The sequence below is a fragment of the Gavialis gangeticus genome, unplaced genomic scaffold (genome assembly GCF_001723915.1).
Source record: "Gavialis gangeticus isolate Ggan-Ray unplaced genomic scaffold, GavGan_comp1, whole genome shotgun sequence".
Lineage (NCBI taxonomy): Eukaryota > Metazoa > Chordata > Crocodylia > Gavialidae > Gavialis > Gavialis gangeticus.
In genome coordinates, this window is record NW_017729032.1 from 197895438 (window position 1) to 197913777 (window position 18340).

The 18340-nt window shown below is 42.5% G+C and overlaps 1 protein-coding gene across 1 annotated transcript in view; it reads right to left on the reverse strand.

Moving 5' to 3' along the window:
- LOC109302302 (cilia- and flagella-associated protein 47-like) overlaps positions 1-18340 on the reverse strand; it is a 536681-nt gene that overhangs the window by 157753 nt on the left and 360588 nt on the right. The window contains exon 13 of the mRNA XM_019523864.1: positions 9017-9112. Within this exon, the coding sequence (XP_019379409.1) occupies positions 9017-9112 (96 nt within the window). The remainder of the gene's footprint in view (positions 1-9016; positions 9113-18340) is intronic.

The window sequence follows — 18340 nt, forward strand, 5'->3', positions numbered from 1 at the left end:
CCTGGCTGTGGAAGAATATTGTAAACAGCATCTGGAGAGGCTAGGCTGAGGTAAAGGGGAGGTTTGGAGCCCCACAGAAGAGACAGGGATCAGGACCAGGCAGGATCACTGTGGGCATTGCCTCCCAGGAATATACAAGTCATCAAAGTCGTGGCAGATGAGAAAACATAAGATCCACTTCCTGGCAGACCAGGTGATCCAGAGCCAAGGGCTACCCTGTTGCCACCTGTAGGCAGACAAGCTCAGCGCAGTACTAACAAGCCCTATAATACCTACAGACGTCACACGTGGCATGGCAGGAAGTTTGATTGTGGGGATAATGCATCAGATCCCATGGTGCCTTTGCTTGTGCATCTGCCAGATACCTGAGAGAAGGCCAATGATGATGATATGTTTTGCCTGTATTAACAATTCTGGTAACTATTTTGTAAAAATACTCTAGGACACCTATACTTTAAAGTGGGTGCACAAGATGCAGTGAGACCAGCCCTTGTGTTGTGGATACGCTATATTCCACCTCCTATCTTCCACCTCCATCCAAATTTGGCCAAAATTTAAGACTCGAAATATCGGTTTGCACATACTCAGTACAGATTTCTTTGATCTTTTCAGAAAAATTCTCAGAAGATTCTACATAGAGTAAGAATACAACAGTGAAGGGCTGTTCACAGCAATGCTGTAAAAAGCATTTTTATAAAAAAAAGGCCACTGGCCATTATGCAGACTTCTAGGAAATACTGTTATATAAATTAAACAATACTAATAAAATACATCATATTGGCCATAAGAAATATCTATTTTGTTGGAAACGAAGAAAGTTGGGACACAATGCTCTCATTGTTTTTTCTCCTTATGGTGCTTCAATTCAAGTCCTGAACAGGAGAAATTTTGTGGGCCTATTTAAGATAAGACTTACATTTACATTGAATTTAATAACTGAGCCACTGTATTGCACACAATTATGTTTCTATTTTGGACAAGAATCTTTGTCTGTGAATACCATAGAAAGATTTGACCTTTGCTTAACTTTTGTCCTTGTATTTGCTATCCATTCTTCATTTCAGTGTAATAGGTTATACTTTTTTTGCTAAAGGGAAAAAAAATCAATAAAAAGCATTTTTATAAAAAAAGCCTCAAGAAAATTCACAGCAAAGGAAGTTTAGGTTAGATATTAGGAAAAACCTTCTTAGTAGGAGGGTAGTAAAGCACTGGAACAGGCTATGCAAAGAGGCTGTGAAATCTCCATCCTTAGATGTTTTTAAGACTGAGGTAGACAAAGCCTTAGCTGGGATGTTATAATGGGGCTGGTCCTGCTTTGAGCTGGGGGTTGGACTAGATGACCTCCTGAGGTCCCTTCCAACCCTCATTTTCTATGATTCTATAAATGAATGCAAAATAGTCAGCCCTGTACTTGAGAAATCAAGCACTCAAATGTCATACAGGAAAATGTTAAGATTGAAAGCTCAGTTTGCATAGTGTCTCCTAGTACTTATGCTATAAAAGATGGTCAGTAACTCCATCAGTTAACAGTACAATTACATAAAAGATGAGATAAGGTTAAATTAAATTAATAGCTCCTCCTCAGCCAAAACTAGAAAATAATAAACTAAAGATAAAATCAAAGCAAAATAATCACCCCTTCCTAGAATAAACTCCAGGGTTTATTGCCTCCATTTTGTGCAGAAAGTGAATCTTCTCTTCTGGATTTGTATCCTTGCTAATAATCCAGTAATAGGGTTAAGGTTAGATTTTCAAAAGTACCTTTGGGGCCTAAGTTCCATTGTTCAAAAGTGAAAGATAGACTTTCATTGAGACCTAGGGTACATAGCCCTTAAGTTTTGGGAATAAGACTACCTAGACTTTGTATATGTTTTTCTTTCTACTTCTTTACCCTTAAGACAGGGAAACTTTTATTTTAAATAAATATCATAAAATGATAAAAGAGGTGGTAGTGTCTAATATAGTGACCTGAAAAATATTCAACTCAAAAATCAATGAGGGTTCCAGAGGGAAAAGTTTTAGACTTGAAGATATTAAAGCATTTAATATAAGAAACAATGAAATGTTAAATCAATGCAACAATACAGATGCAGCACGGGAGACAGCATGTATATTCTGATCCAACTGGCCTTCCTCTGGAAGGCACTTAATAACAATGTGATTTTGCTGATATTGTAGATATTTTCTGTAACCTTCAGAAGATAAGAATGTCAATAATTCATCATGGCTAGTATTCATCAAGACTAACTGATTCATTACAGGACAAAACCAACCTGTTTCATCAGTGCTCTTGATAGATTTAGTGTAAATATATGCCATGTCTAAAAATAAAATCAGTAAATAAGAAAAAATGATAATTCTACATAATTCAAGGGCTTATTTTGAGTCAGTGTATTTGTCCACGGTTGCTATTACATAGATCAGCAGCAATAGGTTATTCTAATTTAGAATTGATGAACTTTTCTATTGAAATTAGAATAATCTCAAATTCTAAACCATATTGGAATAACTGATTACTTGGTTTCTTTGTGTGGAAAAACAGAAGACACTAAGGTATGTGAAATAATAACCTCTCCAGAGAAGGATTTGCATAGTTTTAATGCACTGAACTGATGCTTTGGGCATTCATTAACTGCTGAAATTGACTGAATAATCTATCCTATATCTGTGAAATAGTTATATCTTGGAAGTCTGTTTTTTCTAATAAATCTACATAATCCCTCTCAGCACCCTGCACCGCTGGACCTGTTCATGGCCCGCAACCTGGCTGGCTGCATAGATGTTAGATTCATAGATGTTAGGGTCGGAAGGGACCTCAGTAGGTCCTTGAGTCTGACCCCCTGCCCTGGGCAGGAAAGAGCACTGGTGTCAGATGACCCCAGTTAGGTGCTTGCCCACTCTCCTCTTGAAGACCCTTGCATGTGCTCTGCAGGCTGTTGGCATAGGGTTAAACCCTTGGGGGTAGGAAGGTCACACCTGGGAACAGGAAGGGAAGTTGGCCTGGTGGCAGAACCACCCCTGGGCAGTAGAGTTTAGGGGGCAGACACTTTGTGCACACAGAACAGAAGGGTGAGGGAAAGGTCACTGCATCCTGGGATGCTGAAGGACTGCAACTTGGGCAGCTCATCTGTGGGGAGGGACCACACATTAATGGAACAAGGTGGGTAACGTGAATCAGAGATAAAATAGTCCTGGCATGAGGTAACTTTACACTACTTAAAGCATGCTTAAAACTAGTGTCAAGTGTTAATGTGTGAACCATCCAGGGATTAAAAGCTTCAGGAGCTATCTAAAAATAATGTGCAACAAGGCCTATAAATGCCAATGTTATATAATGTTTATATAATATGCATGTACAAAATTGAAGGCACAAAAGGAATAGGAAGGATGGCAAGTTTGCAAATTCAACTTTACTAAGAAAGCTCTGGAGGCATATCCAAATAATAAGAGTTCTCAACAATGCTGAAACCATGTAGTTCACGCAATAGCAATTTGGGTGTGCCCTGTTGCGGGGAGGGAAATTATCTCTTATGTTTTTCTTTCCTAATTTTCTATTATTTTGGGCTAAAAGATACTTAAAAATATAGTACTATAAATATAGATAGTAAGGAGAACAAGTAGATAGTAAGGAGAAAAAAGTACTAGAAAAGAAAAAAGAAGTATGAGAAACTCCTCTACAGTGCGCGATCACTTTGCTTTCCTCAACCCAAACACAGTACCTACCTCTAAGATTAGGCCCTGCTTAAAACCACCTACAGAGTCACAGTAAAAACCCCTAGATGAATAAGTACAATTTACATATATTGCACCTAAATGAACTCAAGTTAAGCATCACACACAATTATTAACCAACCTATAGACAGTCCAACCATTAGATCATACTCAAAACCCTGCCTTCATGAACTTTCAAGACCCTATAGAAAACTGTCAACAGTCTAATTAGTATATTAGCTAATCAGAAAAACTCTGACATACAGAATAAAACAAAAGTCATGGATAGAAAGAAAAACACATGCCAAGAGTTATTTTGTAGGACAACAAAGTGCTAAGTCAGCTTGAAACTTCTTCAAAGTTGCCTCAGATGTGAACCTGTCAGGTAGTAGGTGGTAGGTGACTGCTCCTTAGGTCCCCCTGCTCTCAGCAGAGTCCAATCCTAGGCAGCCTCCCTTCTCCCTTGGCCCTGCCAAACTATCAATTGTTAACTAAAAGCTGCTGAAAAGTAGGAAATGACCAAAAGTGGAAAAAGACCAAACCTAAACTAAACAAAGCAGCTGAAGGAAAAGCCCACAAAATACTAATATCAGGTGAAAGTAAAAATAAATCTGGATTAAAAAATAAGGAAGAGGAAGAGTGAACTAGGAGGTAAAGACAAGATGAAAATGGCCCATTCTTCCAGAGAAGAAAGACATAGAGTGTGGGCTTGTTCCAAAGTGGACTAAAGTCAATAAGAAGTTTTCTAATAAGAACAGTTAGCTCTAGATCAGGCTCTATATTATTAAATTAACCAACTAAATATGAGCCAAAGAAACCTTTAACTGGCTCAGAGATTCAATGAGCTATGCTCTCCAGAAGCTTTTAATATTAACAATTATATCTGAAGTTAAAGAAGGAGTGCTATGTTAGAACATAGGCTTAGGGCCTGAGGAAGCCAGTTCAAGTCAGGGCAGGAGGGCAGGTGCTTGGACCCAGCTGCCACTGGCTTTTCTCCTTGAGGTGGCAAGGAGAGCGTACCCGCAGTCAACACCCCAGATAACAAATGCCACCAAAACCTCATGTCTTGGGGCTGGATCCATTGCTCCACAGGCCACAGCTAGTCCATGGACTGTAGACTGCTGACTGCTGTGTTAAAAGACTTTCAGAGAGCTATCACTAGTTACTGCTGCACATGGAAGTAGTGGCTTACTATCTGTACAAGGCATTTACTTTTGTTACAACCACATGTGTGCATCTCTGTGGTCCTTGTGCCCAGCTGCACCCCAATTTTAGCAGATTCTTTAGAAAATTCTTTGGAGGATACAGTAAGAGTTTCCAAGTTTGGACAATAAATTGAGGACAAAAATAGCTGCTTGAAGTACAAAGCTGTTTCACAGTTTGAAATTAGAGTATTAAGTAACAGATATTATTATTGCTATTTTGCTCTTGTTTTACATTTAGGTTTTTTATTGCTTAAAGGACCACTGCCTGTGGGATTCATTATGTGAATACTGACTGCTTCCTTATGGGAGCACTAATATGAATTGTAAGTTTTAAAACCATTTCTAATAGTCAAAAGGATTGGACCAAAATTCAGTAGGAAACCTACTTGCTGGAGTCTGTGTAACAGAATGTAATACAAAATGCAGAGGAGAAAAGAGGTAAGAATTTGCAGCCAGCATACAAAGAAGTTTGCTGGAAAGGAGAATAGACTTCTACATCTCTTTTTTTCTAACACTTGTAGTCATTTCCTGACAGTGAAAATGCAATGAATGAGAAGAATGTCTTCTTAGCAACTGAAGAAGGGCTGGGAAGCCAAGTTTATTACCTCTATTATCTTTCAGTGCCTTTGGAACCACTCTCAAAAGAAACACAGTATCTATCTATCTATCTATCTATCTATCTATCTATCTATCTATCTATCTATCAAAATAGATATAGATATGATATTATTTTGAGTGAGATCCAGATGCAAACGAGTAAAGAAAGACTAAATCTAATAGATCTTTATAGTTTGACCCTGTAGGAAAAATATGAGAAAGAAGGATAAAAATGTACTTCATTTTCTAGATGGAATGAGTAGCAAAAATTGAACTATCTGAAATCATACCTGACTGTAGAGTAGATGTTTCCTAAGATAAAAAAAGTCTGCATTAAAATACACTAATGAGCACCAAACAGTCGCTTATAAATAAACGAAAAAATATAATTAGCTGTAAATGGATTCAGTGGACACATGTAATTTTAATATTTAAAATTTGATTTAAATAGCATGCAGCCTTTCTGGAAATGTTTTTTCTTGTTCATACTTTTATTTATAAATATGTTCTGCTTTGCAAGAACTTGGGAAAATTAACAAACAAATACAATGTATTTAGGGTGACAAAACACTGACAAAAAAAACAAAAAAGAGTTATCCACACTGGCATCATTAAAAAGGGAAGAAAGGATCAGCAGCAATCAAGATACTTAACATGGCTAAAACAGATCAATATCTTTCTTTTAATTTGGGCTGTAAAGCCAAAGGGAAACGCCCGGGAATCAGAATCTATATACTAGGGCTATGATAGTCATAGCTCAGTTATCTATTCCAGTTCTTAAAGTATGCCTAATCTTTTATCTATTCCAGTTCTTAAAGTATACCTAATCTTTTGCTACTTCAGGTAAGTGGTTAAGACTAAATGACATTAAGATAGATATATAGGACATCAGTTATCAGAATCTTAATTTATACAGTACTTTATCTCTACTCATCAGTCTGATTCAGTAACTTGTCACTCTTGATGCTGTATAAGTAATAATTTCTCTTTTTTACATTTCTAATATATATGCCATATATTTTAAAATTTGAATCTGCATACTGTTAAGTTTGGTATCAAGCTTTACACAAGAAGCGATCGTTTCACTTATTCAAACAATATTGTTTTATGGCTTTTCAAGGGATGCATTAGAAAGGGGTTTAGATGAGCAACTATTCCCTTCTTCCTTGATGGCTCTAACAGGGAATGAGGTCCCCTATAAATGTTAAAGGTACTGCATAATTAACCAGTTAATTGAACAGTTACTTATACACATGCAAAATAGCTATCACACAATAAAAAGCTCCAACAAGCTCTAAAATTAGTCCTTGAAAATGTATACTAACTTTATGCGCATGATCCGGGGACTACCCGCATGATCTGGGGACTACAGGGCAGACCCTACAATGAGAGACTGCGGGACCTGAACCTGTTCAGCCTTCACAAGAGAAGGCTGAGGGGGGACCTGGTGACAGTCTATAAACTCACCAGGGGGGAACCAGAAGGGTTTGGGAAAGACCTTGTTTCCCCTAGCCCCCCCGGCATAACAAGGAATAACGGCCACAGGTTGTTGGAAAGTAGGTTTAGATTAGACATCCGCACGAACTACTTCACAGTTAGGGCGGCTAGGATCTGGAACCAACTTCCAAGGGAAGTGGTGATGGCTCCTACCCTGAGGGTCTTTAAGAGGAGGTTTGATGCCTACCTAGCTGGGATCATTTGAGCCCAGTTTTTTTCTCCTGCCCTGCCAGGGGGTCGGACTTGAAGATCTATAAGGTCCCTTCTGACCCTACTTCTATGATTTTATGATTTATAGGTAGTTGCTATCAAATACTAATGTTCACGGATAGCAGGGTCTCTCCTGAGGCTGAAAGACCCCTCGGCTAACAGGGCTTCCAGTTGCAGCAGTGCACTGGGCCAGCATGAAATCCCCAAGCCCTGGGGATTGCAGCTGCCATGATCCCCAAGGCTTGGGGGGGTGTATGAAACCCCTGGCTCACACGGGGCTACCAGCCACAGAAGTGTGCCATGCTCAGCTCGGGCTGGGAGTCCCAAAAGTAAGGGTACTCCTAGCCCCTGCAGCTGCCAGTTCTGGGTCCTAGCAGAGCCCCGGAGTTGCCAGGACCCAGAGTCCGGCAGCTGTGGGTGCTGGTTTCTGGCAGTGTGCATCCTGGTCCTGGGACCCAGCTGGATCCCAGCAGCTGTGGGGGATGGCTGTGATCTTGCAGCCCCAGGGGTGTGTGAAGCCCCTGGGGTTTGGGGGTCACAGCAGCCCCAGCATTCCAGCCTCAGGGGTGCATGAAGCCACTGGGGCTGTGAAATCATGACTACTGTGATCTCCCAGCCTTGGGGGGTGCATGAAACCCCCAGGAATGAGAGAATGCTGTTGCTGTGATCTTCCGGCCTCAGGGGTTTCATACAGCTAATGAGGCTGGGAGATGACAGTTACTGCATTTCCCAGTCCTAGCCATGCATGTGGTGTCCCCATGGCTGGGAGTCCCTCAGCTGAGGGGGCTCCCAGCTGAGAGAGCTTGCTCCTAGCCTGTACGAGAAGATCTAATGCACTATCCCACAATTGTGCCTTCTGCCACACACTTGTGACATGGTAGCAGGCATGTCTGTGTGGATCATGCATTAGATCCCATTGTGCCTTTATCTGCACATGTAGAGACAGGCTTTCAAATGCAAGACATTCTTCATTAGGTTTCTGATCACAGAAAGCACAACATTCAAAGCTTGTCTAACTTCATCCCAACTACATAGTTGGTACAATAAAAGATACTGAACTAATAAATTCTTGCGCTAGCATAATTTCTGGACCACATAGTCACAGCTGCAACATCACACTTACACTACCAAAATACTAAACTAATAACTTTTCAGGTATATGGAGATGTCATTACTTTCTCAAGTATCCTGATCTGCATTTACTCCATAAATATATGTTATGATTAATGTGGGTTTATTAACAAAATCTCTTCAGTTTATATTTCATTGTGGGATCTCTGAGTAAGTTGATGCTTCCCTATCCAGTAACTCACAGAGTTTTGAGTCTCACAATGTAGTTTTGTTCATTTTAATTTATACTCATCCATTCAAAGCATCCCCTCAGTAGAATCAAGTTGAAGGTATTTTTGTGAAACTTTTCTGGATATCATATTGATGCCATATTTTGCTACTTTTGATTGGTGTGTAATTTAATTTTCTTTACACATCAATATCAATGACATTTGTAGAAATATCTTGCCAAAATATGATAATTAAAGCTCCTGTTTCCAGGTAGAAAATTATTGTAGGGGGAGAGAAAGGAATGTCTGTTTCTGCCACATAAAGCACTGTACAATTGTCATGGTCTATTACCAGGGACATGGATGATTCTTTAGTATAATTGGCTTGGGTCCAATTCCTGGTACCTAGAGTCAAACTCAATACATGAGAATACAAAAATTCTTTACATATATACTTCAAGGACTGCAAAACATGACACCTTGTAGAAACATGTAGTATAAACAGGAAACTAGTACCTTGTGTCTGCTTGAGTGGAAGGTGGAAAGCAGATTCCTTACTGAAGGATTTGCATAGGACAGATGCACTGACACAATGTAGGCGTTGTTCATGATCTAAGGGAAAAAAAAAAAAGGAAAAAAGTTATCTTCCACTTCAATGTCATATTCAAGGAAAGAAATTCACAGAAGGTTGAAATGCGATCAACGAATTTCTCTAATGAATGAGCTTCACAGAGTTCTTCAAAGTATACTTTTAAATAGGAGATGACAGCTTTTTTTAAATATCTCCCTATGTTTTAATCACTCTCCTGAGCATGGTGAAGATATGTGTAGATTTAAAGATGAAAACCCAGTTAACTATCTTTACAATAAAACACACACATTAAAAAAAATAAAAGGTTGAGTAAAAATCTTGTCAATTAAACAGGTACTCAATGTACAAAAGAAATTGCCCACCCATGATCCAGCTTCAATCATATAAGAAAATATGGCTCACATTATCATAGTCCTCTGTTTTATGCATCTACATTTAAAGATTTCAATATCAGGGTGAAGAGATGGGCAATGGGACAAAACAGGTGATGGTATGAAACAGAAGCAGACCCCTGACAATAAGTGACCTGGAGCTAAAAAATTAGCTGCCAGACAATATGAAAAATGCTTCTTTTAACAGACAATAGCAATGACACAAATTACACAGACTGAATGGTTACTAGTCCATTGAAATCCTGTCTAGTTAAATCCACACTGTAGTTTTCAGATGGGGATGACCGTTTCATATATGTATCATTTTGAAAATATTTAAACCTAGACAGAGAAGATAGAGGATTTATAGGCACATCATCTTTTGGTTTTTTATGCATTTAGAAGCTTGGGAACTGCACAGGCATGGACTTATCTATGCATATAGCTCAGCCTTTGGCTGTTCAAAATCAAATATATTGTATTAATATCTAGAAAGAAGATATTAGAAAGAACTGTTTGCATCCCACACAGCCCCCTATGAGACATGCACCTTGTTTTTGGAAGGCAAAACAAAGAAAAGATTTTTTGAGAGTCATGGTTGAATGCTGGCTGCATGAAGCAGGAATGAAGTCTACCCTTCAGTGACACTCACTCTCTCCTTGCAGGGAATGCTTTAACACCGTCACAACCATTGCAGAATACAAGCAGCTCAGACTCCAGCATAGAGCCAGCCCCTAAGAAGCCATTCCAGCACCCCCATTTTTCTGTTCTGGCATGAAAACCAGTTTTCTTGCTTAAAACATACAGCCCAGTTTTGGGGGGCTAATCTTCTAGGGGAAAGGTGTATTTAGTATGCAAGTAAATGTGGTATTTCATGCAGTCTCAATCCTAACAAGCTCAAGGTCACAAATGAGGCCATGAATTATAAGAAAATATGAAAGAAAAGAGTGAAAACAGGAGGACATTTTATTACAGGAGTGGCAAAATATGGCCCACAGGCCTGATTTGGCCTGCCAAGGGATTCTATCCAAAACAGCACCCATTCCAGGGACAGGCAGGGAGCAGTTTGCGGCTCTGCCCTGGGCCCAGGTTCTGACCCCAGCTCCACACTGCCCCTCACTGCACTTGGTTTGCACTGTAGCAGCTTGCATCTTAGCAGTGCAGGGCAACCCTAATGGATCGTGACTGCATTAGGATGCCCCACGCAGCCGGGCCATGCCGCACTGGGACTGCCTGTGCACACCTGTGCTGGGGCAGGAGTAGTGGGGGCTGGGTCACGAGCATATGTTCCACCCCACTCCTGGATTGGACTGGTCACAATCCATTGGGGCTGCCCTGCACTGCCAAGCTGCAAGCAGCCATGGTGTGAACCAGGTGCAGTGTGGGACCAGGGCTATGGCAAAGCCACAATACATTCCCCACACATCCCTGTGACAGCAGGGGAACTAGCATCTGTCTCAGGGATGTGCAGGGAGCAGATTGTGGCTCTGTTCCAGCCCCAGCCCTGTGCTGGCACTGCCCCGTGATCCTGGCCCTGGCCCTGGCCCCACCCACTGCTTCCTGCCCACCTGCTTGCAGCCCCATCCCATCCACTCAGCTGCAGAAGTCCTGGGCCATTCTCCATGGAGATCTCACCCACCTGCTCCAGCCAGTGCTCCAAGTGGTGGATGCAGGGCAGATGGATGTGAGGCCAGATAGGCCCAATTGCCCCTCACCCCCCACCCTAGCCTACAAGAGCTGACCAAAATTTCCTAAGTGGCCCTCCAGCCTAAATAATTGGCCACCTGTGTCTTACTGGCTACATGTTTTCTGTCCTTGCTGTTAGGCATAATATTTTTAAGCCAGTGTTATATTACTGAATTTTCTGAACTAATTCTAAATACACATATAAAGAAAGAGACTGGGAGACATCTAGGGAGCTATCCGGGATATACTGTGTCAGGGCTACAGTTGGGACATAGGTGGTTGGGGCTGGGTCCTAAAGGGTCACAAGCAACAGATCAGGAAACAACAAGGTCAGGGAAGCTAGGGACCCAGTTACAGTCAGGGGAAAGAAGCAAGCAATCTAGAGGCCAAAGAATCTAAGGAACTAAGATGTGGTGACCTTGGGTAAAATCAAAAAGCCAAGGGAAAGTTAGGAATAGGAGGCAGGGATGCAGCCTGGACCCAGGGGCATCTGGACCAGGCAGTTATAGCTGCATGGAACTGGGACCTGGACAATTAGCAAGCTAAGCTACAAGTCAAGAACTAGCTCTCAAAGGTCTGAACTGGAGTCTGGAAGTACAAGGGGTTAAGGAACCAGCAAGGCAGTCTGGAAGTACAAAGCCAGATTCTGAAGCTACAAGTCAGCAGGCACAAACCAGGAACAGGGATGAAGCCATCAGGCCTGGGAACAAGAAACCAGGGACAAACAAGCAGGACCCAGGAACTGGAAAACCACACATAAAAGGTGGGAACCAGAAAATTAAGAACAAGGGGTCAGTTGCCCAAAGCTAATCAAAAGAAAAAAATCTATCCTGTTGAGAAGCCTGATGAGCACTGGAGGGCTGCTGCTTATAAGCAGCCAACCATACTCATGCAGGGAACTGGGATCAACTGGGGATAATTTACCCTGCTTGCTGCACTGACGCCTAACATACTGGTATATAAAAAATCACTGCACGATGTGGCAATGAGGCTAGGGTTTTTATTCTGACAAACTTCAAGTTAGGCAAGAAGAAAGTGAGTAGTTGTGAGAATTCCTTGAGGGAAGGAGACCTAGCTTCTGAGGATGTGCCCTGATAATCAAAAGATATTCAAAGGATATTGCTTTCATCACAGAACTGGAGAGAAACACAACACACATACAATACAAAAGGATTGTTTGTACATATCCAACTAACCTGAGAGTAACCAAATGCTGCTGTATTTAGCTTGCTATACTTGTTGGGGGTTCTGCTAGAAAATGTATAATTAAACCTTGTGGCTAGGGACAGATATTACACATTAACCAGCTTAAGTGATCAGAAACTGGTTTAAACCTGTAACAGAACAGACATTCAGTGCACGTAAACCAGCTTGAAAATGGCAAAAACCAGTCTGAGATAAACCTGGTTGAATGTAGTATTAGACTTAATTGATTTGGCTCAAACTGGTTTATGCAATGTCTGTCCCAGACCCCTTCCTGGTTTAACTTAAACCGGAGTCTCTCAGCATCCTGGCATGCTCCCTGGGCTGGGCTCTCCGCTCCAGTCCAGTAGGGCTTGCCCCGCCCCTCTGCTCCCCAGCCAGAGCAGGGACATGCAGGGATGGGCAGGGTCAGGGGTCTGGCCAGAGAGGGGTTTCATTCCCCACTCCCTGTCCCACCAGCAGGTACTCGAGCTGGGTCTGCCAGGCGCTCCCCCCTGCCCTCACTGCTGCAGCTGTGGGCCAGTGTGGCCCCTGAGGGGGCAGGGAGGGGGATTATTCTCCCTTCTATTCCCACTGCCCCTGGGGGACTGCAGCCAGGTCAGCTTGCCCCGACTGCTGCCAACCAGCAGAATAAGCACCCTCCTGTCTTCTCTGCCAAACACTGGAGGGAGGAGGAATAACCCTGGTCCCTGCTTCCCACAAGGGCTCCTGCTGGCTGGCGTCTGGCCCTGCTAGGTGTGGGCTGGCTGGGGAGCAGCCTTCCCGGGCCAGCTCAGAAGTGGTGGTGGGCCCCAAGCCCGACAGCCGCCACCACCATGCCCCCTGCCCTGTGCATCACCCTGGGCTGCAGCTGTACAAGCAGCTGAGGGCTGGCTAGGGCAGGGGGCCATTCTGCCTCCCTCATCTGCAGCTGTCACTGCCATCACTGTGCTGCACTGCTGCGATGGGGGGGAAAGAAGCTTCTGCCCCATGCACCGAGCTCCAGCTCCAGGATGCCTTGGAAGGCGGAAGGTGCCCAGGTGGGAGGCTTCAATCCAGGGCCTGCTGCCAGAGCTCCACATGTAGGGCACAAAGCATGAGGCTGAAGCTCCCTACTCCACCACCTCCCCAAGTGGTAAAAATGGGAGGGGGAGTCACTGCTGCAGGTGAGGGGAAGCCGGCTTTCCCAGCAGTGCTTTCTCTCCTCACCTCCATCTGTGGCTCCTGCCATACCACACAGTGCCGAGGTAGCTTTCCACCTGTTTGCCTTCTGCCTTCCAAGGTGTCCAGGAGCTGGAGCTGTAGTTCCACAGGTGGGGCAGAAGCTTCCTGCCCCCCGACCCCAGTGGCATGACGCAGCACAGCAGTGCAGACAAGGGGGGCAGAACAGCACCCACCCCAGCTAGCCCACAGTTGCTCACGCAGCTGCAGATCAGGGTGCTGCACAGGGCAGGTGGTGATGGCTGCCAGGCTCGGGACCCGCCACCACCTCCAAGCTGGCCCAGGAAGCCCATTCCCCAGCCAGCCCCCTCCTGACAGGGCCAGACGCCGGCCAGCAGGGCCCTTTGTGGGGAGTAGGGACCAGGGTTACTCCCCCTCCCTCTGGTGTCTGGTGGAGGGGAAAGGAAACGACTTATTCTGCCACTCGGTGGCAGTCAGGGCAGGCAGTCCACTACAGGCAATGGGAGTAGAGGGGAGAATAAACCCCCTCCCTGCCCCCTCAGTGGCTACAGTGGCCTGTGGCTGCAGCAGCAAGGTGGGGGGAGGCATCCGACAGATCCAGCTAAGGTCCCTGCCAGTTGGACAGGGAGGGGGAACGAAACCCCTCTCTGGCCAGTTTGGCCCCAACTGGCCACCCGTCACCCCCAGCACAGCTTCCCTGCAGCCAAGGGCATGCTCCAGTGCCCCTAGCTCTTGGCCTGAGCAACTGCAGGAATATGCCCACATGTTTGTGTGGTTACAAACCAGTTTAACCTAGCCAAGTTAGACTAACCTGCAAAGGTTGAATCAATTCAGGCTCTGACTTTTTGAATGTCTGTCCCTAGCCTGTAAGAGCTGCTAGAACAATTCTGCTTGACTGTGGAACAGCAAAGGACAGGGGCAGAATACATGGGAAAAGCAGGGTTATTTTCTTCTATAGGATCTCAGTCTCTTAACTCTTAGAAGGAGAAAGCCAGATCCTCAGCTGGTCCTACTGACCTACACCTCAGCTGGTATGTAAATCAGCTTAGCCCCATTAAAGTCTGAGATGTGAGCCTGGAATTTATTTCCATCAAATATAACTGTGTCAGAGTTTTTGTTAAATAACCGTATTCTCTATTCATCTAACGTGCAATGTAATGTTACCTGGTGTTCAGTATATATCATCAACATTACCAACAAAAAAGAGCAATCTCCCTCTGTCTCTTTTCTCCTCTCCCTCCCTCTCTCTCTTTTTTTTAATTTGGCTGGAAATCAATAGGGATCTCACAGAGTTTACACTCAGTGCATAAAAATAAGTCTTCACAGGATCAGGGCTCATCATGACAGCCCAGTTCTATGTTACACAGAATGAAATAATACACATTAAATTGTGGTTTCATTCTCTTAAATTCATACCAAGCATTAACTGAAAAAATGTATCCATTTCACAAAGTATTATATATAAAATACGCACATCAGGTTATTCCTCAGTGTGCACCGACTTGCCAGATCCATAGTGCAGACCTCACTAGTGTGACATGACCCCACTTCAGCCCCTCACAACAGATTACCAGAGATGGGAAACAATCTCAATGGATGCAACTCTGAAATAGGGGTTTCCTAAATGCCTTTATTTGGGCTGGCTGATGACATGCACACATGCAAAGTAAATCACTTATTGCTACTATTGGCTTGAGTTTTAATAGATGTCTGACAGATTCCCCTGTTTCCTGGACAACAGTCCTGCTGGCAGACCTTTTCCCATAGAGACTAAACTTTGTCTTTAACTTATAATAAAATAAAGCTACATAAGGGCATCAAACTCCAAAGGAACACCATTGATTTTTTTCACTTGTCTTTCTCTCTTACTCTTTATTATTAGACCCCATTTGCATCCAGTAGCAAAACAGGGATAAGGGGGTATTGTAAGAGAAAGAGTTTCTTTTGGATTTCTGAAAGGTCCCCAACTAGCCTCATGAGCACAGCTTTGGACTCTTCTTTAAATCTGCTATATATGACAGATGGAGTTCTGGAGGATGTCAGGAGTAGTTACAGAGTTTTCCAAATATCCAGGCTGCCAAAAAAGGACCCAAAGAGGGTGTGGTGGCACAGTTACATCCCCTTTTGGAGCATGCAGCCAAGGCTTTTTTTTAAGGCCCTGAATAAGGTAAGAATCTCCCCACTCTTAGCATGCTCTCCCTTCCCCTCTGTGCTAAGAGGCACCTCTGCTCCTTCTCCTTTCCCCACCACTGCTGCCATTGTCCCCAGGGTTCAGCCAGGGACAACAGTGGGGCAAGGAGGAACAGATTCCACCAGATATATGCCAGGTCACTCTGGGTGTCCTTTGCCAGCACTGGAGCAGGAACAGGGAGGAAGAACTACCTTGCTGCTGCCACTGTCCTCACCTGAGCTCAGCTTTTTGTTCAGCTGCTCCCCATGGCCCCAGCTCAAGAGGGGTAGGAGCAGCTGGAACAAAAAAGGCAAGTGGGTCCAGAGGCATATGTAGAAAAGGCAAGAGTTGGGAGGGTAGGGTGCACTGAGCATGTCTGAGAAGCCAGGAGGAGCTGAGAGAGCCTGAAGGGGGTTTTTTAATCTAATTTGAGGACTCAAAAAAGTCCCTAGCTGCTGCTCCTGTGACATAGTCTGTCTGCCCTAGTAGGGAAGGCAGAGGCTGGGAATGGGAAAATGCTGCCAGCCCTGCATCATTGCCCTTACACCCACATTTTTAGAATCCTGGATCAACCTATGCAGGTTACAGTAGTGAATTTGATGGATCTCTCCTGGTTCATTGTTCTACTAAGGTGTAATATAACCCTTTTCCTGAAAACTAGAAGTCAGAACCGCCACTCTTCCCCTACAAGGAATGACCCTCAAGCCTGGGAGTTTCAAAGTTCAGTAACCAACTTTGACCTAGAGGTTTGGTGTAGAGACAGGGGTACTCAAAGGATAGGAGTCTGTTTTTAAACACCTAACACAAGATGAATGGGAAAAATGTGTATGTCAGTTTAACCACAGCACCAGGATAATGGTATGCAAATCATATTTATTACATCAAGATACTGTAATGGAACTAACTGTTCTGAAACCTTACTCTATAAAACTAATTAGCCTAGCGGTGCCCCCTATTGTTTTCCCAAGACTCTAATGTGCTACACTGATTACTGCAAGTTTTTCTTACTAGGCGTATTCCTCCTGTGATTGGCATTTTGCAATGTTCATATTATACTTCACAAATATATACACAGCAATAAAGTTATTTTTCACAAAACTGTTCAGCTAACCTTTGGGGATATGGTTACTATAAACTAATTACATTCTATGAAATTAAAACGTTGGGTTATGCTTCATGATGTCCCAGAAGTATACTTTATATTTTCATAACCTTACTATATGTTGTGCCTCAGTATCTTAATTGGTGGTTAACATCATGTTGCAATTATACCAAAAATCAACACATTTCAGCATTTTATTTTAAACTGATTAACCAGTCTCAGAATTAATCTAAAAAACTAGAGAGAATTGCACTGTAAGGATACTTGGTCTGTAAGGAAAATTTAATTTTTTAAACATATTTCTCTTTAACTTTCCTTTAGTTCAGTTAAATATATTAATAAAGGGGGGACGTAAATACTGAAGAGACATCCTAGAGCATTTTCTAACCCGTCAGTTAAGCAACTGACAATTTCAGCCTGGAAATTTGTATGATGGAGCTACTGCATGTACAACTATGTTGTAAATTCTGTTAGCTTTTGTAATCTACAGTATGAGCCAACTATTCTAATGTGAAAGTGAATGAGTCCTAGCTAAATCCCATTTCAAATATTGCTACAGAGATCAGTTTTGCTTAAAAGGAATACAAAAGTAGATAATGCCAGATCCCAAAGATGAACCAATTACCTATTCCTAACTGATTACTAATTAACAAAGAGACTTTAATCCTTTATTTGAACATGGCTTTTCAGTCATTTGGATGCTTTTAAAAAAAAATACTAGTTGCACTTTTTCCTGAAATTTACAGATATCCTCCTCCCTTCTGCCACGTGTCCTCCAAACTGGCTTCTAATACATAAAGCTATATTCACTTGAAGTAACTATTTGATTAGAATAAAGGATTTTGGTGCTAACAGCCAACATTTGAGACCAGATTCTACTTCTAAGGTCTTATCAGTACTGGAAAGCATCAAGTATTTTTGTAGTCATCACTGGTATATACTGATATTATTACCATTTGTGCCAGTGCAGCTAATACGAACCTGAAACAGCTAAACAAGTGCAAAAGTTGGCCAAGACAACATATATTAGAAGGTCTGAACCATCAGTCGCCATCTATGGTTGTAGCTATAAAGCAGTTCAAATCCCCTAATATAGACAAGGTCTTATGCCCCTGGGCAGACCTGCTGTAGTCAGTGGGAGAATTCATGTAAAAAACAGTTGTACAATAAGGCCCTTGATCTAAATGGGGTGAAATCTTAGCTGCATTGAAGGCAATGACAAAAGTCCAAATGATTTCAGAGGGGCCAGGATTTCCTTCCTCATACAAACAACATTTGTATTATTAAATAGCAAATGGTTTTATTTTCTGTAAAAAAAAATATAAAAAAATTAAAAGCAGCTAGTGCTCCAGTATATTCAAATTGTACACATTCAAAAATAATGTTTAGAAATGCTCCTGGCTGATTTGATTTGAAAAATGAAAATGATCAGACTGCTGACTCTTTATACATTAACTTTGTCCATGAAGTTTACCAAACTATTTATATTGTAATTCACCAAATGTTTTATTTTGTAGACAATTTTTACATACATCTAGGGCCAAAGTTAATTCAT